Below are 21,989 nucleotides of genomic sequence, written 5' to 3' on the forward strand. Positions count from 1 at the left end.
AATATGACACACGAGAATTATTAATGCTATTTATATAGTCGAGTTTGAGCACTAAAAAAAAAAAAAATTTAAAAAAAACCCGGGCCGACCCGAAAGCCCGAATACCTGTACCAGGCTGGGCTCAGGCACTAATTTTGGTAGCCCGTTTTTTATCCGGGCTTTTTAGCCCGACCCGACGAAGCCCGAACGGGTCAGCCCGTTTTGACAGCTCTAAATACATTAACTCTCAATTTAATTATAAATGTATTTGAACGACATTAAACCTCTCGCCACTTTCGAAATTTAATTTTTCTTTTGTGTGCCTCTAGCCACTCTTGGTGAAAGGAAATAACTCTTGATTTTGGTTTTCATACTTATGATTTTCAATATTATAACCTTGATTTTGAATATTATTAACCCATAATGGATTTGTACATTGAAACCATTATGCTTGATAAATGGTTTCAGTACGTTATACACTGAAACCATTAGTCTTGATAAATGGTTTCAGTTACATATACACTTTCGATAAAAGGTCACCCAACATGAGAAAGATAAGGATGATCTTCGAATCAACCCATTTGAAGCACGTGCATTTGAATCCAACACATCAAAAAACTCTTGATTTTGGTTTTCATACTTACGATTTTCAATATTATAACCTTGATTTTGAATATTATTAACCCATGATGGATTTGTACACTGAAACCATTACTCTTGTTAAATGGATTCAGTAAGTTATACACTGAAACCATTATGCTTGATAAATGGTTTCAGTACGTTATACACTGAAACCATTAGTCTTGATAAATGGTTTCAGTTACATATACACTTTCGATAAAAGGTCACCCAACATGAGAAAGATAAGGATGATCTTCGAATCAACCCATTTGAAGCACGTGCATTTGAATCCAACACATCAAAAAACTCTTGATTTTGGTTTTCATACTTACGATTTTCAATATTATAACCTTGATTTTGAATATTATTAACCCATGATGGATTTGTACACTGAAACCATTACTCTTGTTAAATGGATTCAGTAAGTTATACACTGAAACCATTATGCTTGATAAATGGTTTCAGTACGTTATACACTGAAACCATTAGTCTTGTTAAATGGTTTCAGTTACATTTACACTTTTGATAAAAGGTTCAAGAACTTCCATTAGTTGAAACTTCCATTAGTCTTGCATCAGTCTTGTTAAAAGTGCAAGAGGAAAGTAACAAAATGGCTAAATATAATCATAATAATGGACCAAATATAAAAATGTTATTATATTATCAATTTACCAATCAAAGATAATGAATTATCCAAAAATACACAACCATGTCTCACATCCTTTACAAGTTTGATTTTAAAGCTCAAATAGACATACAAATGCAAGCTTAATCTTGACATTTGTAGAGTGAAAACAATCTTTGCTCCACAAAAGGGAATGAGACGATGGCATCAACCTCTGCTTGCAACCCTGAAATTCTTAGAACCTGGAGATTTCAGTAAAGAATAACATGAGATAAACCAAATATAAAAGCATCAAATTCAGTGGTAAAGCTGCACTCAGTGCAATAAAAGCGCGTAAAAAAAAATGGTCAAAAGGAAACTATAACACTTCTAACATAATAAATCACAATGTAGCACAACCAAACATCAAAATGTGTATTAAATCTGAATATTAAAACAAATTATCCAAACAACTGACACATTGTTATGTCCTACTTCTTTCCATTGGGCAGCCATCAAATTAGAATGAAAAAAGATGTACTAAATCAGATCAAGCATGTTTCTATGGCCAAATTCTGCATTAATAGAACATACATTGTTCACTACTAACTCATAAGCTTATCAAATGAAACCATATACAAACCAGGAAACCAAAAAACCATATAATGTACTCCCTTTATCTAGAAAAATGGTTTAGAAGCTCATGAGTTTGTTACAAAATCATACTATTTAGAAGCTCATGAGTTTGTTACAAAATCAACAAAGTTTATGAATGAGTATAATATCTGAGTAATGTTTTGTTGAATTCAAAACCATTTTTCCTATTTGTGTTTACATTACTAGACTAGGACTACCATTATCACTATCATATCAATTTACACTTGTTGAATTCAAAACCATCTTCCTAATCACAGTATTGAGTGTAAAACTAACTATAGTGGTCCAAAAATGTTCAAGTTGTTAATTGTTATCCAAAAAAAATATAAGTAGTAAGGTATAGAAATATTACCATGAGGAAATGGAAGTCGGCTAATGGATTTGCAACAATCGGATTTTGCCAACCTTCTTTCATATATTGAAGAACATATGAACACCAATTGTACGATGACACGCCGGCTGGATCCTCCAATATTTGTGCATATTGTAGTGATACACCACTATGATTAGTGGGGCACAAAATATTGTGAAACCATTCTACATTCACAATTGTTTCATCCAAATATCAGTATAAAATATTCACAACTTAGTCAAAAAGTCATTAGTACTCCAAATATCAGTGATTATTTATTATATAATTTTATCCAAATATCAGTGAAACCATTCTACATTTACAATGGTTTCATCCAACTCCACAGTAGTTAATTGATTATGGTGTTTTTGTGGTCTTTTGATTTAAGCTTCAGTTTTAGGCTCTTATGAATTTCTCAGGAAAAAAGTGGGATTGTGGTGCCTGAGTATTCTCTAAGACACAAAATCTACAGCCTGACAAGACCCAAAAATCCAGTTGCTGTAAGCCAAACTTATTCTACTAAAGATATTGAAATTATTCTCAAACAGCATGATCATATTTGACCAACAATTATTATAACAAATTCCAGTCTCTTGTGAACAGATTATCAAATAAAAAACAACAACAGCACCATGAACTGCCCTGGAAAAATAAAGATACAACTAAAAATGGTAAAAGAGGATAAAATAATATGAACTGAATATGCATCTAGTTTACTATTGATGAAGCAAAACACAAGTGAAAAACTATCTGAAACCATTTTGCTGGTATAATGGTTTCAGAGTACAACTCTCTGAAACCATTCTACATTCACAATGGTTTCATCCAAATATCAGTATAAAATATTCACAACTTAGTCAAAAAGCCATTAGGACTCCAAATATCAGTGATCCCCCTTATTTATTATATAATTTTATCCAAATATCAGTGAAACCATTCTACATTCACAATGGTTTCATCCAAATATCAGTGACTAGTATTTATTCATCCCTGACTTTTGTTAATTCTTCAAAACCGTAATCCAAACCATAGGTAGACCCAATTGAATGAAACCATTATATTAGCAAAATGGTTTCATAGTAAGACACAAACACAATTTCATAAATAAAAAAAAAAACGCACAATTAAAGTTCAGATTCAGAACAAAAATGAAATAGAATTACAGATACAAGAGATGGAAGGGATACCGTATGTTGTCTGGAGGAGATTGAATGAATCGTGATGGTCGTTTCTGGTGTTTGCGATGATGATGTTGATGGTGTTTTCGTTGAATCGTTGAATTGTGATGTTTATGGTGGTTGCGATGATGATGATGATGATGGTTTCGTTGAATCGTTGATTCTCTGAAATTAAAGAGAACGATGGTGGTTGCGATGATGATGATGATGGTTTCGTTGAATCGTGACGGTGGACGGTGGTTGCGATGATGATGATGGTGGTTTTCGTTGGATCTGCGATTTCCATCAGACAGCCAAGATCTGATCTCATCAAGACTGTCTGATCAATCAGACAGCCCAGATCATCCTGATCCATCAGATTCCAGCGCCTGCGACACACTGGATTACAACCTGGAGAGAGAAACATTTGCTTTTTAAAAGTAGGACACGTGTCACAAAATGGTTGGCTGGACGTGATTTTTGTTCATTTAATACTTTGAACTCAATTATTTCGTTGTAAATTAATTTTTTATTTTTTTATTTTTATACCAAAATTCAGAATTTTTTTTTGTCTACAAATAGAGACTTGGTTCGTTTGATTTGGACACCGAAAAAAAAACGCAATTTTTCACTACCTTAATCTCATTTTTTGTCTACTAAATACGTTACTTGTGTGTTGTAATTTAACACGCACCACTCAACCAACTCACTGAAACTATTATACCAGGAAAATAGTAGATAATATTCTGGAACTTTTGGTATATTTTATGAAATTTTTGGAGACCTGAAACTATTTTTAGTTAATTAAATGAGATAAAACGGTAATTAAAAACTAATGTTTGCTTCTGAAACCATTTTACTGGTAGAATGGTTGCACATAGTTGTATTCTGAAACCATTTTACTGGTAGAATGGTTTCAATGAGTAATTTATTAATTGTGTTTGCTTCTGAAACCATTTATCTGGTACAATGGTTTCAGATAGTTGTAATCTGAAACCATTTTGCTGGTAGAATGGTTTCATTAAGTTGATTATTAGTTATTTGCTTCTGAAACCATTTAGCTTGTAGAATGGTTGCACATAGTTGTATTCTGAAACCATTTTACTGGTAGAATGGTTTCAGTGAGTAATTTATTAATTGTGTTTGCTTCTGAAACCATTTATCTGGTACAATGGTTTCAGAGAGTTGTAATCTGAAACCATTTTGCTGGTAGAATGGTTTCAGTAAGTTGATTATTAGTTATTTGCTTCTGAAACCATTTAGTTTGTAGAATGGTTTCAGAGATTTGTACTCTGAAACCATTTTCCTGGTAGAATGGTTTCAGTGAGTTGATGTAAGGTAGTGAAAAATGAGATTAAGGTAGTGAAAAATTGGGTTTTTTTTTGTGTCCAAATCAAACGAACCAAGTCTCTATTTGTAGAGAAAAAAAAATTATGAATTTTGGTATAAAAAATAAAAATAAAAAATTAATTTACGACGAAATAATCAAGTTTAAAGTATTAAATGAAAAAAAATTAACGCAGCCAACCATTGTGTGACACGTGGCCTTACCTTTTCAAAAAGTTTTCTCTCTCCGCCCATCCTTCCACCCACGCGCGCCTGTCGGCGCGTGTGATGCACGCGCGTGATTTTTGTGCAATCAGGAGCTGCCACGTGTCCTGGGGGGTGGGAAAAGAAGGTGGGGGCGCGTGTACTGTTGGGTAAATTACAGAAATGCCCCTGTTGCTCTATTCTTTCAAAAATTAAAAAAATGGGTATTTTTGTCCAACTGAAAAGGTGCACCTTGCTAACTTAGACCCAACTGGGTCTAAGTTAGCAGCCCCCTATATATATATATATATATATATATATATATATATATATATATATATATATATATATATATATATATATATATATATATATATATATATTAGTTTCAATGATGACTATTTCGTATGTTATTGATGTTATATATTTGCAATATAAACAAAGAATAATTTTTCATTTTTTTTATTAGGGTCCATTTTTATTATTTGAACAGGGTCTCCAAATAGTAAGAGACGCTACTGCTTTTTAGATTCATTGTAAGACTAATGTATCTGGACAATATTATAGTCTAAATATATTAATTTTACGGTAAACTTAAAAATAAAACTTATTTTATAATAAAAATAAAGAGAGTATTACTTCGAGTCTAGTTTTTAAGAATTTAAAGATTATGTTTAATTCTGATTGAGTAAAAAAAAAGATTATGTTTGATTGTTAGCCAGAAAAAGAAGATTAAGATTAATAGTATACAATATTTTTATGAAATGATTGAACAGATACTATTATTTTTAAGGTCGAAATTTCTTACCATTTAAACTAATTTATTATTTTTATAACAATAATTATTAAGTGTGAAAATTGTAGCGATGCATGAAATAAGAAAAATGTTCTTTTTTGAACGTAAGAAAAAGAAAAAAATCAAACAGTACCTCTGAAATATTAATTAAATATATTAATAAAGAAATTATATCTTGATATGATTAGCAAATGCACGACCATTAAAATAAATAAATTTAACATTAACAAACAGCCGCCGCTCCCCCTCTCTTCTAACCCTATTTTGCTTTTCTTCTTCATCATCCACCAAGGAGGGGTGGTTTTTGGGTCAATTTTTGACCCAAAATCACCCCTCTAAGTTGTTTTTTTATTTTCTTTCCATTTAAATAAGTGATTTCACATAAATTAAGTTTTTTAGTTTTGTTTTTCTTGTTTTGTGATTTCGTCGTCTGAGTGCGGCGCTTTGTTGGTGGTCGTCATTGTTACGGCGTTTGTTTGTCCGTCTTGTTGCGGTGTTCGTTTGGTTTCATTTTGAAAGGTAGATTTCAATCAATTGCAGATTCGATCAATGATTTGGGCATCATCGTTGCAGATCCGGAAGCATGGACATTCTGGTGACTTTTATCATATTATATTATTTGTAGGCATATTGCAATTGCCGTTGTATGCTATTAACATGGATGCTGTGAGATTGTTTGCAGTTTCATCCTTTTTGTTTTTAGCTATGTTGAATTTGTATTTGCATGTGATGTACTGTATCAATTATTGGAATGAATGAATATCCTTATTTTGAGTCAAAAAAAAATCTACAAAAAATTTAACATTAGTTAAAAATTAAAATCACACAAGAATTGACCTCCAAATCATATTAGTGGGCCGGTTACTGACGGTGAAAAAAATATAGCATTATTCCTAAAAAAAACTAAAACCTGATTCAATCGTAGTTTTGTATTCTAAATCGGATTTTCTCATTTTCTTTTCTATTCTTCCCTCTCCTAACTCTATAATCAAGAGAGATAATAGAATTAAAAGAGAAAGAGAGTTAGGACATGAAATGAGAGAAAAGAGAAAGAGAGATCCAAATCCCGTATATTCATTTTTTTTTTCAAATTTTTATAATCATTATCTTTTTCACAAGATAAAAACTTTTTTTTGTCAAATAAGGCTAGAAAATCCACTTTAAAGGTGAATGAATGAAGTGTCTTAGGTTCAAACTCCGGCTCTTGCACATATAGTGTGATGTCCCTACCAACTCAGTTAATCTCACTGAGACAAATAAAAACATGTTTTAATATCTTATAACATAACTCAATTGACAGAGGTATTGCAAATTATTTTCGATGAACTTTGATCCAAACCTCTTTTATTGCTAAACAAATTATTTAAAATAGTCCCATTTGATTAAATCAAAATAGTTTCGTAATCCGAGTTCGATGTTTAAATGAAAAAATTACTATAATATTCTCCTCCTATAAACTAGTGGATATTTTTTCTACCCTCAACAGTAAAAGTGGTTTGCCTGTCCAAATTCCTTCTTTTAATTTTCAAATATAATAATAAAAATAATATAAAATTGGAGAAATAATTGTGACCACTAGGCTTGAGCATCGGTCGGGTTCGGTCGGGTTCGGGCCGAAGATCACTAAATCAATAAAAACTGCAACCATTTAATTTGGACCCAATTCCGACCGTCAATATCTTCGGTTTGTTCAGGTTCGGGTCATACGGGTGGCGGGTTGAACGGGTCGGTTATTACTAGTTATATCAAAACTTTGTTTATATCTAAAACTCATCCATTCTCCAAAAATTCCTAATTTTCGAATAGTTTAATACCTCGTACACAATGCAACAAAAGATAGACGAAGTAAATTAAAAAAAAACAAACAGGGTTAGATGCAGTTACTTTCTTTCAATATGTAGATCTAAAGAGAACAAAATATCAAGTAGAAGACACATAGAAATTAAAATAGATCTAGAATATATATATATTAGAATATTTTTCTCACCTTCTTCATCACCATATTATTAATTATAAGCTTTGTAAAATATAACATTTTTATCTTATATCAAAGAGAAGAGTATATGAGATTGAGAGAAGGAAAAAAATTAATTTGCAACCGTTCATGCCCGATTTTTCGCAATTTGTTGACCCGAGACCCAACCCGCACCCGACCAAATGCTTCAATATGTTATCGGTTATATCTGTTTCGAGTGCATTTGGAGAGTTTCAAAAAATCGAAACAATTTTAAATTAAAAAAAAAATCTTATTTTATTTAGTAAATTATGATATCATCATAATCATCATAAGGAAGAGGCTTAAATCATGGCTGGCCGGTAGTGCTTGACTGCTTATAAGATAAACTCGTTCGTTCTCTGTCTGTTTTTTCCGTGTCTTGCAAAGGTGACAGTTGTATGTTACTCGTTCGTATGAGACCACTTCTTATAAAACACACTACATACTCATTCAACCCTTTCTCATTTTCAACACACTACTATCTTTTCAAGAACTAGTCATGTTTTTTTCTTATCATAGATACATACATACATAGATCTCAAACTCACTTTTTCAATTATCTTTCAATAATCAAACCGGTAAGCTTAACTTAACTAAACCCTTTTTCTTAATCATGCTTTATTTTCGTGGGCTCTTTTCAAATTTTCATTTTTATTTTCTCATTAACATTTTCTGATAGTGATATAGCTTTCTTACGTATATGATTAATTGCCGATAATCACGGCGAGAAAAAAGTGATTTTTTTCCATGGATTTTTTTGTGGGGCTTTATATTTTGAAGCAATGTAGGGAAGTCAAAAAGGGTATTGCTTTTTCAACTAAAGCACAAATTTTGTGTTTTTTTTTTTTTTGTGTGTGTTTTTTTTTCTCTACTTTGTTCTTATCGGTGGTGACCAAGAGTCAACAAGTATGAAGAATTGAATTTTTTTTCATTTGAATAAGATCCTTCTGTGAACTATTCTAGTTGATTTTGTAGCTAAGGAATTTTGAAAATGGAAAATAATAGTTTTGGATCTTGTACTGTCTATTAGTTGAGTGTTTGCATCTGTGTTGTTCTGATTCAGGTGAATGAATCTCTTGTCTTTTATTGTTTAGACTTTAGATGATTTGTCTTTTCTTTCTGCTGATATTTTCTGTAATTTCTTCAAAGCCTTACTTAGATCTAGTGCTTTGATATGAGCATCTGTGTTAGATAAATCACTAGCTAGTTACATTTTTATTTTGTATTATGGAATTTTTCACATTAATTTCAGAAGCTTGCAATTGATTGAGACTTGATTGATGTTAGTTTATGTTTAGGAATGGTGATTCCCTTAAATATTTCTCTCTCTTATTATACTACTTTTGAGGTGTTGATTTGTAACTTGAAAACGGCATAAAGTTAATTATGATGCTGATGGTGATGGTCTTTTTTTCTGTTTTCTGAAGTAATTATTGATGAAGATCTGATGTGCTAAATTTCTGAATTTCAGGATATTAATTTAGGATCAATCTTTGACCTAAAATATGACATCCAAATCGTTCAAACAAAGCAGATCGTCCCTGTCAGCAATGTCTGATGCATCTGAAACACAAAAGCCTCCTTTACCTCCAACTGTAACATTTGGCCGAAGAACTTCCTCGGGTCGATACATCAGTTACTCCAGAGATGATCTTGATAGTGAGCTAGGAAGTAATGACTACATGAATTATACAGTGCATTTACCACCAACTCCCGATAACCAACCTATGGATACGACAATCACACAGAAAGTTGAGGAGCAGTATGTGTCAAGTTCACTATTCACAGGAGGGTTCAACAGCATTACTCGAGCACATCTAATGGATAAGGTGACCGAGTCTGAAGCAAACCATCCACAGATGGCTGGTGTAAAAGGGTCTTCATGTGGTGTTCCTGGTTGTGATTCTAAGGTGATGAGTGATGAACGTGGTATGGATATTCTTCCTTGTGAGTGTGATTATAAGATATGTAGAGATTGCTATATAGATGCGGTGAAAACAGGAGATGGAATGTGCCCCGGATGCAAAGAGCCATATAAGAACACAGAACTTGATGAACTGGCTGTGGATAATGGAATGCCACTTCCACTTCCTGCACCAGGTGGGATGTCTAAATTAGAGAGGAGATTGTCCTTGATGAAGTCAACAAAGTCAGCGTTGATGAGAAGTCAAACTGGAGATTTTGATCACAATCGTTGGCTCTTTGAGACAAAGGGTACCTATGGTTATGGCAATGCTATATGGCCAAAAGAAGGGAATTTTGGAAGTGGAAAAGATGATGATGTTGCTGAGCCAACTGAGTTGATGGGCAGACCATGGAGGCCACTTACACGGAAATTGAAGATACCTGCAGCCGTTCTCAGCCCATATCGGTACCAATCCTTCTTTTTTTGTTAGTTTCTTTTTTCTTTTTCAATATTTTTTTAATAATGATAACTTTATTTTATGTTTCAAATTTTTTTTTAGTGATTAAAACCGCATGCGTTTTACTCAGAGTGATTAATTTTATTCTGAATGGCCATTTGGTTTCTCTATATTTCAACTATATATGTTTGAAACCTCAAATATTGAGGGGTATAAGTTTTTCTCTTACTTTTTCTACAATGTTTTTTTAATTATATATATTTAATATACTAGAGGAATGGAAATTGGCTTATGAAGGAGATTTTGGAGAAACAATCTGGTTTCCATCTGTTTATTAGTCCTCAAAACGCTACTACAGTCACGATATGATATCAACCTGCTTTTGTATTACCTGTAATTTTAATGTTCTATAATGTAATATAGTCGTTAAATTGAAAGCAGCCTGTGTTTTCTGACAATTGTCTTTCTTTCTGTTGCCTCTAATTTTACAGGCTCATCATTTTCATTCGTATGGTTGCTCTTGGACTGTTCCTGCATTGGAGGATCACGCATAAAAATACTGATGCAATCTGGTTATGGGGCATGTCTATAGTTTGTGAATTATGGTTTGCTTTCTCTTGGCTTCTTGATCAATTGCCCAAGCTATGCCCAATAAATCGTTCTACAGATCTTAACGTTCTGAAGGAAAAATTTGAAACGCCAACACTTAAAAATCCTACAGGAAAGTCTGATCTGCCAGGCATAGATGTCTTTGTCTCAACTGCTGATCCTGAGAAAGAACCGCCGCTTGTCACAGCAAACACAATCTTGTCTATTTTAGCCGCTGATTATCCAGTTGAGAAGCTTGCATGCTATGTTTCTGATGATGGGGGTGCACTTTTAACTTTTGAGGCAATGGCTGAAGCTGCCAGCTTTGCTAATGTGTGGGTTCCATTCTGCCGCAAACATGATATAGAGCCTAGGAATCCTGAATCATACTTCAACTTAAAGAGAGATCCGTACAAAAACAAAGTGAAACCTGATTTTGTGAAGGATCGTAGAAGGCTGAAGCGTGAGTATGACGAGTTCAAGGTCAGAATTAATGGTTTGCCTGACTCTATCCGTCGCAGGTCAGATGCTTTTCATGCAAGAGAGGAAATCAAGGCCATGAAACTTCAAAGACAAAATAGGGGAGATGAACCTGTTGAGCCTATAAAGGTTCCAAAAGCAACATGGATGGCTGATGGATCTCATTGGCCAGGGACTTGGTTGAACACTTCAGCTGAGCACTTAAAGGGTGACCATGCTGGCGTAATTCAGGTACTAATTAGCAAGCTTTTGAAATTGCTTCTTATGATAATATAAAAAATTGAAGTCAAATGCAGCTTATGCAATCCATTGCGGCTGCAGTCGCAAAAACATCAAAACATTGATGTTGCGGCCTAGATTGCGGTTGCAGACTTTTTTTAATAAAAAAAACCATGCTAAGTAGGTCCTAGAAGTTAAATTTATTCTTGGGGAGTTGAGAAGAATAAATAACTAACATTTGATGAATGATATTTTGCAGGTGATGTTGAAACCTCCAAGTGATGAACCTCTTATTGGAAGTGCTGATGATGCAAAGCTTATTGACTTGACTGATGTTGATATCCGTCTTCCCCTTCTTGTTTATGTTTCTAGAGAGAAACGCCCAGGTTATGATCACAACAAAAAAGCCGGGGCCATGAATGCATTAGTTAGAGCCTCAGCCGTCATGTCAAATGGTCCTTTTATACTCAATCTCGACTGTGACCACTACATCTACAACTCCAAGGCAATGAGGGAAGGTATGTGCTTTATGATGGATCGTGGCGGGGACCGCCTCTGCTATGTTCAGTTCCCTCAAAGGTTTGAGGGGATTGATCCCTCTGATAGATATGCTAATCACAACACTGTCTTCTTTGATGTTAACATGAGAGCCCTTGATGGATTGCAAGGGCCAGTCTATGTAGGAACTGGTTGTCTGTTTAGAAGGATTGCTCTTTATGGTTTTGACCCTCCACGCGCCAAAGAAGACCACGCAACTTTCTGTAGTTGTTGCTTTGGGCGTAATAAGAAGAAGCATGCCAACACCTCAGAAGAGAACCGGGCACTAAAGATGGGTGATTCTGATGATGAAGAGATGATGAATCTTTCATTCTTCCCTAAGAAATTTGGGAACTCAAGTATCCTTGTTGATTCAATTCCAGTGGCAGAGTTCCAAGGTAGGCCACTTGCTGATCACCCTGCTGTGAAAAATGGACGCCTTCCTGGTGCCCTCACCGGAGAACGTAAAGCTCTTGAAGCATCGGCAGTGGCAGAAGCCATCAGTGTGATCTCATGTTGGTATGAGGATAAGACCGAGTGGGGACAGCGTGTTGGATGGATCTATGGATCAGTTACTGAAGATGTGGTCACTGGTTATAGGATGCATAATAGAGGATGGAAATCAGTTTACTGTGTGACCAAGCGTGATGCCTTCCGCGGGACTGCTCCCATCAATCTAACTGATAGGCTGCATCAGGTTCTTAGATGGGCTACTGGCTCAGTTGAGATATTCTTCTCTAGAAACAATGCAATTATGGCCAGCCCGAGAATGAAATTTCTTCAAAGGATTGCATATCTTAATGTTGGAATTTATCCATTCACTTCTTTTTTTCTTATCGTCTATTGCTTCCTTCCTGCACTCTCCCTCTTCTCAGGACAGTTCATTGTTCAAACACTCAATGTCACTTTCCTTGCTTACCTCTTGGCTATTACCGTGACTTTATGCATTCTTGCCGTGCTTGAGATTAAATGGTCAGGAATTGAGCTGGAAGAATGGTGGAGAAATGAACAGTTTTGGTTGATTGGAGGTACTAGTGCACATCTAGCTGCCGTGCTTCAAGGTTTACTAAAAGTCGTAGCAGGTATTGAAATCTCATTCACCTTGACTTCAAAATCTGGCGGTGATGATATAGACGACGAGTTTGCTGATCTGTATATTGTCAAATGGTCATCGCTTATGATACCGCCAATCACAATCATGATGGTTAACTTAATAGCAATAGCTGTTGGAGTTAGCAGAACCATATACAGTACCATACCGCAGTGGAGTCGTTTACTAGGTGGTGTTTTCTTCAGCTTTTGGGTCTTGGCTCATCTCTACCCTTTTGCAAAAGGTTTGATGGGAAGAAGAGGGAGGACACCTACCATTGTTTTTGTATGGTCAGGTCTAATAGCAATCATAATATCGCTCCTTTGGGTGGCTATCAATCCACCAGCCGGTACCGACCAAATTGGTGGTTCATTCCAGTTCCCGTGATGATAGTTCATTCTTTTTGTCAGATTATTACAATTTTCCTATGGAGTTTATAATTCTTTTTTACTCTTGATTCAACATCTCAGCGATAACAGTGAATGGACTTGAATTACAATGTTTAGTTTGCTTGTGAATTTTATTCCGAAAGTTGTTTGATGGTGATATTGTGGAAGGAATATTATTAACTTGCTGACTCTAGTGTTCCGTATTCTGTTCAGGAATTATTCTTTTAGTATTTTGTTATATGATTCTATCTATTCTTCTAAGTCTAACTCGCTTCAAGAGATTGTACATTAATCTTTTAATAATATTTTTCTTATGAAAACGTAATATAATATAATATAATAGTTTCTTAAAGTAAGCGACAAACTTTCATTCTAACTCTGTTGGCAAATCTGAATAATGCACATGCATATGATGCATGCGCAACTATGCATATGCATTATTCAATATTTACCTGCAAATCTCTTATAAATTGACACAAGTACTATTGAGATCATGCTAGTTTGACATAAACAAGGATAAAGTTAACAAGTAAACACATATGACAGCAACACACTCTTTAACAAATACACTCCAACACACTCTTTTTTATTGGTTGAAATTCACATGGATCCCATAAAAAAATGTTGACCCATATAACTTTTATGGAACCCATATAAATTTTAACCAATAGAAGAGAGTGTGTTAGAGTGTGTTTGTTAAAGAGTGTGTTGCTAGCACTCCTCATAATAGATATAGTCACAATTTGTATGTTTGAATTCTTGCAACCTCTCTAAATTTTGATATATGTTAGATAGTTTCCAATGCAGATATTAGCATCAGATATCCATCTCGATGATTTCCTGCTACAAGATCGATCTTAGTTCCTGCCAACTCCAACAAAATTGAAGAAGCACGTGTTGTGATCACTTTGGCACTGTGTTGAATCAATGTTGATTTGTCGAACATGCTAGTAGTACTTACTATTTAGTATTTAGTTTAGTTTTGGTGCAAACATGCAATATGTTTTCTTAAGCTTTCTTGCTTTGAAGACTGTAAATTTATAATGGCATATTGTGTAGGATTTGAGTATGTGGATTTTGTTTATCAATGTTGAATGGAATTGTGATGCTTCGCTCTTCACATATCAAAATTTCAACTCTTTCAATGGGTTATGTCAAATATGTTGTTGTTGTTATGGTGATTCACCATCGAATTGTGATAATTGAGTTGAGATAAATAGATTTAACAAAATTTGATTTAGCATATTTTGGATCTTTATACTGTGAATTATTAGAAAGACAAAGCTTAATCATGAACCAATTACATACAATAAACTGTTGGAATAGGCTGTAGGTTTCTTGCTTACGATGATTTTTTTTTAGCACACATTATACTTTTCCAACACATGCCCCCAACTTAGGTGACAAGCTAGCGTTACCAAGCTATATTCAAATAATAAACTTTTATCCGAACATGTTCCATTGGCAGTTACATTAGACAATGGTGATTGATCTATCTCTAGAGAATTATACCTAATGCACCAAGGACAGACTTTCTAGCCATACCCTCCACCACCTCCAATGGTTGGAAACCCTACCTTTTGGGAGTTGATCCACAAGATGCTAAGAGGTGGGTCAAGCACATGGAGAAATTTTTTAGAATGACCACTTGTTCTGTGGACGACAAAATCACACCCTAAGTTTTATAATTGTTTGATTTTAGTGTGTCAAGTTTGAATTGCTCGATTTTGGCCCTCAAATTTATCCACTTTTGCATTTGTTAGCCCTTTGTTGACTAAAAATTGCTTATGTGACATTTTAAAATTAAAAAATTTATAAACTGCTTTTTTAAAACAATAATTATTAAAAATATGTAATACATTTTTTAAAACAAAATTTTTTATTTTATAATTTTTTTTTTAATTTTAAAACATATTTTAAATTTTAAAAACAATTTTATATTTTTTAATTAAAATTGTCGCATAATCAAATTTTAGTCAAAAAGTCAATTGGGGGCTAGGAAATGCAAAAAAGGTAAACTCAGTGGATAAAATTTAACAATTATAAAATTTAGGGTGTTAAAATAACACAATTAAAACTTGAAGAGACAAAATCGCACAATTGTAAAACTTAGAGTTTCAAAACTACAGTTGTTAGAAGTCCCACATTGGCAAGAGATATGGCAAAGATAGCCTTTATATGTGTAGTGCAAACCTCAACTCTCAAGCTAGCTTTTGTGGTTGAGTATAAGCCTCACAAATTCTAATAACAGTTAAGCCAAACTATTATAATTTGAAATAAATTGTCGTCTTACCTCATTAAATTTTTATTCATTATTTATTTTGATTCATACAAGATTATATCATAATATTACAAGACTGAGTTGACAATTTATGATTTTATACTATCTGCGGAAGGTGGTACGTAAGAACACCAACACTTATTATTGACACATTTTGGACGTTCTTTTAACTTATCACACTATTTTCGACAATTTGACAACTTGGTTGCCAATCGACTTATCTTCCTTCTGATTTCATGCACATATCTGCATACACAAACAATATATTTTATATATGAGGTGAAATATTTAAAGCATGAATTAGTTTGACGTAAACATCGTAACATTTAACAAATAAAATATACTCTATATATTAGTCCAAAAACTTCAAACCTGATGCAACGATAAAGAAAGCCAATAAGAATACCATTGTGAGAGTAAATATCCTTCGAGACTCCATCTTGCACATATAACATGTAATATTTTATGCATGTTTGTTTATATAGACATATTTTCAGACTGCTTCAAAAAAAAAGAAGACATATTTTCAGATCAAATCTTGTCCATTTATTATGTTTGACCTGATTTTTTTGTGAGTTTAAGTACTTTATAATTAAGGCAATATATAAAGTTAAAGTTGTTTGTCAATATTTAACTAGTTTTGACTTAAAAGCTATTTTTAAACTAATAGTTTTTTGCTGATTTTTTTAATAATATTCGTTAACTTTTTTTTATTGAAAGTCTCAATCATAATTTCTTTCAAAATAAATGAATAAATATTTTAAAATTAGAATAAAAATCATTCAAAAAATATATAAAAAGTGACTAATTTTTTTTAATGATTTTCTATGGCGTTTCCAACATACAAAATATTAAAAAAAAAATGGCTTGTTTCTATTAGGAATAATAGTGATGAATGAGATCTATTTGATGGAGTTGGTATTCTTGAAGTTCCTACTCTTTCTCTCGTTGAACCTGAACTAGAGGCCACTCTTTTTGGGCAAATTGCTTTTCAATTTTGATGTTTTGTTGTCATTAGTATTGGTTTGACTGGTAATCCAAGCTCTGAAGCATTTCAGAGTCTGAAGCAACATAGCCTCTGAACCTTGCAACCTCTGAAGACTGATATAAGTTCTGAAGCATATGAAGTTCTGAAGCTCTGTTTTGGTTCTGATGCACGTTTCTGTTTTCTTAGCTTCTTAGAGGCAATTAGTTAGTTAGTTTTTGTACAGTTGTAATTCAGTTACTTTTTGTTTGTCCTAGGTAGTTAGGCAGTTATCTTCAATTGAAGTAACAAACTTGTATATAAACAAATAAGGCCCTTTGTGGAAGAATAAGATTTTTACTTTTCCTTTGTTCAATTTCTGCTTATTCTAAATTCATTCTTCATTCATCTTTCATTCTTCAGTGCTCTTTGTTTTGGGTTAATCCCCAACAATTAGAACCATTTGAATTACGTTTAAAGTGTGGTCTTTTTTAAAATAAATAAATTATACAAACGTACTCACAGAGACGGACATAAGGGGGGGGGGGGCAAGTAGGGGTTGAGCCCCCCCCCCCCTCTTGTCGTATTTTTTTTTTCATATACTTGTTCTTGATACATATGTACACATAAATTGATACCATTTGGTGCAAAACATGTACCCTCAACATAGTAATTGTAACAATTTACTTGAAAATATTTTGATAATATATATTATATACACTACTAAAGTCTAAATTTAATTAAGTTAATTCTGATTGTTTGCTACAAATGAGAGATTATTTTCTGCTATGAAGATTGTGAAAAATAGGTTGAGAAACAAGATAGAAAATGAATTTCAAACTAATTATGTGATTACTTACACCGAGAGAAGAATTGCTAAAAAATTTAATACAAATTCAGTTGTTGATGAATTTTATGATATAGAGCAATGTCATGTACAATTTAGATAAACAATGTGATGTATTTTTTATTGAGTATATTTAAATATTATTATAATTATTATTTATTTAATATTTATTATTTAGTTATTCCGTCCCCCCGTTTTATAGATTCCTGGATCCGTCCATGCGTACTCATACTTTAGTTTTTCTAAAAATGTTGTATTATGTACCGGTACTCGTCGCCGTACCTAGGCAACACATTGATCCTTGTTCCTTTTACACTGCTGAATGATTCTGTTTTAGTTTCTTATCATTTGCCCCAGAATTTGTGCACCCAAATAAATTCAAACATGTATGTATAAGCCAAATTCTTTTGAAAATTTGTTAGCAAATTTACTGCTTCTGGTTTGACATAATGACACTTGCATGTGCTGCTACAGAATTAATCCATTGTAGCATATCTTGATTACATGCAACATATACTAATAGTATATGGTATGTGGAGGCCTGTGCTTACAAGGATCTCTTACTAAAAGTGATTAAATATATACAGAGCAGAATAATTGATGGTTTTTTCTCTTCTGGTTTTTGGACTTCTATAGTTTCTGTTATTCATAAATAAATCAAAACATGTGAAGAATAGAATTTTTTGGTAACTAAATATTAAGACACAATGTTCTTCATTCCTATAGTAGTACTCTTGATGCATGTACTAAAAAAATCGTAGTGGACCAATTTCATGTTATGAAAAATCCACTATGTATCGTCTTTGGTAATATTTAAGTATCACAAACTAATAAAAATGCCTTAGAGTTTAGAAATCAAGCAGTGCCTGAGTTCCTTTCGAAGGATCTTCCCAGTTGGTGACCTCGGTATCTTGTCAGTGAAGAACACTTTCCGAACTTTCTTGTATGGAGCAACCTGCCAGAAAGGGAAAAAAAAAAGGGTTAAAATGTGAAAAGCATGACATTGATTCAAGTATTAATATAATATCAATTCAAATATCATGAAACTTATGTCTGTGCTATCAAAAGAAGAACCTGCTCAGCAACGTAATCGATAACATGCTTTAGAGAAAGTACACTTCCAACCTTCTTGACCACAAACGCCACTGGAATCTCCCCAGTTTCTTCATCTTTCGCACTGATAATATGGAAAATGATGTAACGGTTGAGGTTATATTTAAAGAGAATAATATTGTTGAACTGTCAAGTGTTCATATTCTTACGCTGTAACAGCCACATCAACTATTTCAGGATGCATAATTAACACGGCTTCTATATCAGCAGGAGCAATCTGCAACAGATCATATCACATACATAAGAACAATTCAATCAAATTGAGTCAAAACAAATTTCAATATAAAAGGATGTAGCCAATGAAGATCATGCAATATATCAGACAAACGGTTTGGAAAAATACAACCCTGCTATAGGTTTGCAGCTTCTTAAGAAATATCTACTAAAATCCACCGGTTCTCCAAAGTTATCGTTAATTTATCGTCACTTTTTTTATAAAACTTAATAAACCAAAAATTAGATACCTGAAAGCCCTTATATTTGATAATGTCTTTCAATCGGTCAGACACATGTAAATATCCATCCTGATCAAAATGAACAATATCTCCAGTATGTAGCCAACCATCTTTATCAATTGTTGACATTGTAGCTTCCTCGTTATTCAAGTACCCTGAAAAATAAAGGAAAGAGTTTGATTAATAATTTCAGTTGAAAAAATAGCAACAAGTAGGCTAAGGAATGAGACAGAAACAAAAGAATGAGACAGAAACAAAAGTTACAGCAAACAGATTCAAGTCATTGAATCAATTTCCTGCAAATGTAATGTAAGGTAAGATTGCCTACAATGCAGATTTTTTACCTTTCATAATTGAAGGCCCTCTCAACCAAAGCTCACCGCTGCCGCCTGGGGGCAACAATGAACCATTCCAGTCTACCACTTTTGCCTCCATGTTTGGAGCTAACAACCCTATTGAAGAATAGTTGTGAAACTTTTCAGTATTGAAGCCACGTGTTCCTACTGCAGTCGACTCAGTCATTCCATAACCCTAAAAAGAAACAATCTTACAGCTGCACATCCTTACAAAATCTAGGAAAGCAACATTACTATCATAAACAAATAAAGTTCAACTTTGATGGTCTAGTATTTGGGATATTGATTCCCTGCAGTAAATGTATCACACAATTTTCAATCATGGCCGTCCGACCTGAAATCAAAGGCAAAAATTGAAGCTGGTTTTGTTAATGTGTAATTTAAGTCGTCTGATTTCAAATCATGGCTGAGATTGTTTACTGCGTGTAAACACGTGATTCTCTTACGGTTACAGCAGGAAATCCAGATCCAATTTGTTGTGGATGTGAACATCTTCATCTATTAAATTTTCTATTAAATTTTCAAAGCTCAAACGCTCTCTCATAACTAAATGAAATCAGCAGTTAGCTACTAACAGCTAACAAAAAAATTGTAATAACTAATAACTCAAGAAATCACATAATTGTATAAATGATAGAACATTACTTGTATTCTCTAATTAAGACTAGTCTATTCCAAGGTTATTTACCTGTATAAAATCGACATGGGGGAAAGCACGGACAAAACCATTAATAACTCCTGTGCTCAAAGGCGCTGCACCGCAGGAGACCTGTCTCAAACTCTTCAACTTACTTCCATTAACACCCTTTGCCTTCGCTGTCAATGCTGACACCATCGGTGGAACAACAGGAAAGTGTGTAACATTATATTTGTCAATCACCCTAACAACCTCATCAATGTCAAATTTCCTCATTACAACGATCGTAGAACCCAATGACAGTAATCCAGCAGCAAAAAGCGATAAACCATATATATGAAACATTGGCAAAACAGCTAGAAACATATTCTTGGTACAAGAGTATTCATATTGAGAAGCTTCAAATCTCACAAAATGCTCAACCATAGCAATAAGATTTCTATGAGTTAAAACAACTCCTTTGCTCACACCTGTGGTCCCAGAAGAATACAATATACCAGCAGTATCTTCCTGTCTAATAACCACTCTTTGAGGTAAATCAAATTTACCATAAATAAGGTTAAAAAAACATGAAAAACACTCATTCCTCAAATCCTTGTCATTTTCAGGCACAGCAATAATGGGTTTGATTCCTAATAAAACCTCTATTTTCTTGACATTTTCAGACACAGTAAAAGCAAAACTCACACCACACTCATTAACCTGTTTACGAATTTCGCCAACACTACTAAGCGGATTCAATGGTGTAACAACAGCACCTAAATACAAAACAGCCAATAATATAACAGGATAGTAAATTGAATTTGGAAGTAAAAGCAAAACAACATCACCTTGTGAAACACCCATTTTGTGTAAACCAGAAGCCATAGATTTGACTAAAGGTAACAACTTTGAGTAAGAAATGGAAAACCCAGATGAGGAATCAATAAGAGCGAAAACCCCATCATGAGGATGTGAAAAAATGAAAGAAACAATGTCAACAAAAGGGTCAGTTGGAAGATTCAAAGGAGAATGAACACTACTGTAAATTCCAGTTTTTGATGAATACCAATGAGGGTGAGTTGTGATGATGGTTTCAGTCATGTTGCGGTTGAAATTTGCAGCCATTGATTTTTGGTGTTGTGGTGCAAAATTTTGAATGTATTTATTGTTATAGAGAATGAAGCATTGGGAAAATGACAAAAATCTATTTATATATATAATTCCTAGTTATACTAATGCTTATTTAAATCCTAATCACTTGCTTCAAAAAAAAAAAAATCCTAATCACTTAAACCAATCAAATTTTTTCATTTAGTCATATCATTCAATTAAATCACTCTATCATCCCACATCACTTTCTATTTATCTCTAAAACTCAATTTATTAGTTAATTTAATTCTTGTCCTTCTTTCAATGCTTATCAATCAACATTTATCTATCTGTTTCATTTTCCTTTTCATATTGCACCATTTATATACATTATCTTTTCATATGCTTTTTTTAAGTTTTTTTTTTCTTCCTTAAATGTGTTTATCCCTTACCCCTATATATATATTACCTTCATTCATGCAACTTTTATGTTTCTCTTCATTTGTCCAAATTATGTGATTATTTGTTACCATTATTTTGTAATATTTTCTTTTTGGAGATGATGGGTGACCAACATTCTTCTTCTTCATAATTTTTGTTTTAATTTCTTTCTTTTAGTGGTTTTGGTATTTTTGTGATGATTACACCCATAGATTTTTTTTAAAACTAAATACTTCGCGTTAATTTGTGTCATTTTTCTTTTCATATGATTCATTCTCTTTTACGAATCTGCAGGTATTTTGTGAGGAGTAATTCAAATTAGCATTCCTATGGTAATTCTAAACCGACATAATTATCTATTATCTATGTATCATTTAAAATTTGTCATTTTTTGTCAATTAAGTGATCTTCTATACTAACTTCCAAATAATTCAAGGTGTGAGTCAGATTACCGATCTCGTTGTTG

General features: G+C 33.3%; 2 protein-coding genes across 3 annotated transcripts; one reads left to right on the top strand and one right to left on the bottom strand.

The window, feature by feature from the left end:
- The first annotated feature begins 7,978 nt into the window (after positions 1–7,978).
- Positions 7,979–13,546, top strand: LOC123915691 (cellulose synthase-like protein D3). Of its 2 annotated transcripts, none has more exons than XM_045966895.1 (4): positions 7,979–8,270; positions 9,164–10,063; positions 10,547–11,354; positions 11,602–13,546. In XM_045966895.1, the coding sequence occupies exons 2-4, from the start codon at positions 9,198–9,200 to the stop codon at positions 13,354–13,356; spliced, it is 3,429 nt and encodes a 1,142-aa protein (XP_045822851.1). In that variant the 5' UTR covers positions 7,979–8,270; positions 9,164–9,197; the 3' UTR covers positions 13,357–13,546. The 2 variants fall into 2 exon arrangements, with proteins under 2 accessions (XP_045822851.1, XP_045822850.1); XM_045966894.1 differs by having other exon boundaries at positions 8,031–8,755.
- Positions 13,547–18,117: 4,571 nt separating this feature from the next.
- Positions 18,118–21,171, bottom strand: LOC123917695 (4-coumarate--CoA ligase-like 6). The gene is made up of 6 exons (XM_045969488.1): positions 20,063–21,171; positions 19,363–19,549; positions 19,028–19,173; positions 18,713–18,780; positions 18,525–18,627; positions 18,118–18,405 (listed from the first exon to the last, which is right to left on the bottom strand). The coding sequence occupies exons 1-6, from the start codon at positions 21,116–21,118 to the stop codon at positions 18,292–18,294; spliced, it is 1,674 nt and encodes a 557-aa protein (XP_045825444.1). The 5' UTR covers positions 21,119–21,171; the 3' UTR covers positions 18,118–18,291.
- Positions 21,172–21,989: the final 818 nt, after the last annotated feature.

The sequence above is a fragment of the Trifolium pratense genome, linkage group LG3, assembly GCF_020283565.1.
Source record: "Trifolium pratense cultivar HEN17-A07 linkage group LG3, ARS_RC_1.1, whole genome shotgun sequence".
Lineage (NCBI taxonomy): Eukaryota > Viridiplantae > Streptophyta > Magnoliopsida > Fabales > Fabaceae > Trifolium > Trifolium pratense.

Coding starts and splice junctions, on each gene's coding strand:
- LOC123917695 (XM_045969488.1), bottom strand. CDS start 21,118: ATGGCTGCAAATTTCAACCGCAACATGACTGAAACCATCATCACAACT. Junction 18,781..19,027: donor TCAAATATAAGGGCTTTCAG/GTATCTAATTTT, acceptor GATCTGTTGCAG/ATTGCTCCTGCTGATATAGA. Junction 18,406..18,524: donor TCGATTACGTTGCTGAGCAG/GTTCTTCTTTTG, acceptor CCTTTCTGGCAG/GTTGCTCCATACAAGAAAGT.
- LOC123915691 (XM_045966895.1), top strand. CDS start 9,198: ATGACATCCAAATCGTTCAAACAAAGCAGATCGTCCCTGTCAGCAATG. Junction 10,064..10,546: donor GCCGTTCTCAGCCCATATCG/GTACCAATCCTT, acceptor CTAATTTTACAG/GCTCATCATTTTCATTCGTA. Junction 11,355..11,601: donor ACCATGCTGGCGTAATTCAG/GTACTAATTAGC, acceptor GATATTTTGCAG/GTGATGTTGAAACCTCCAAG.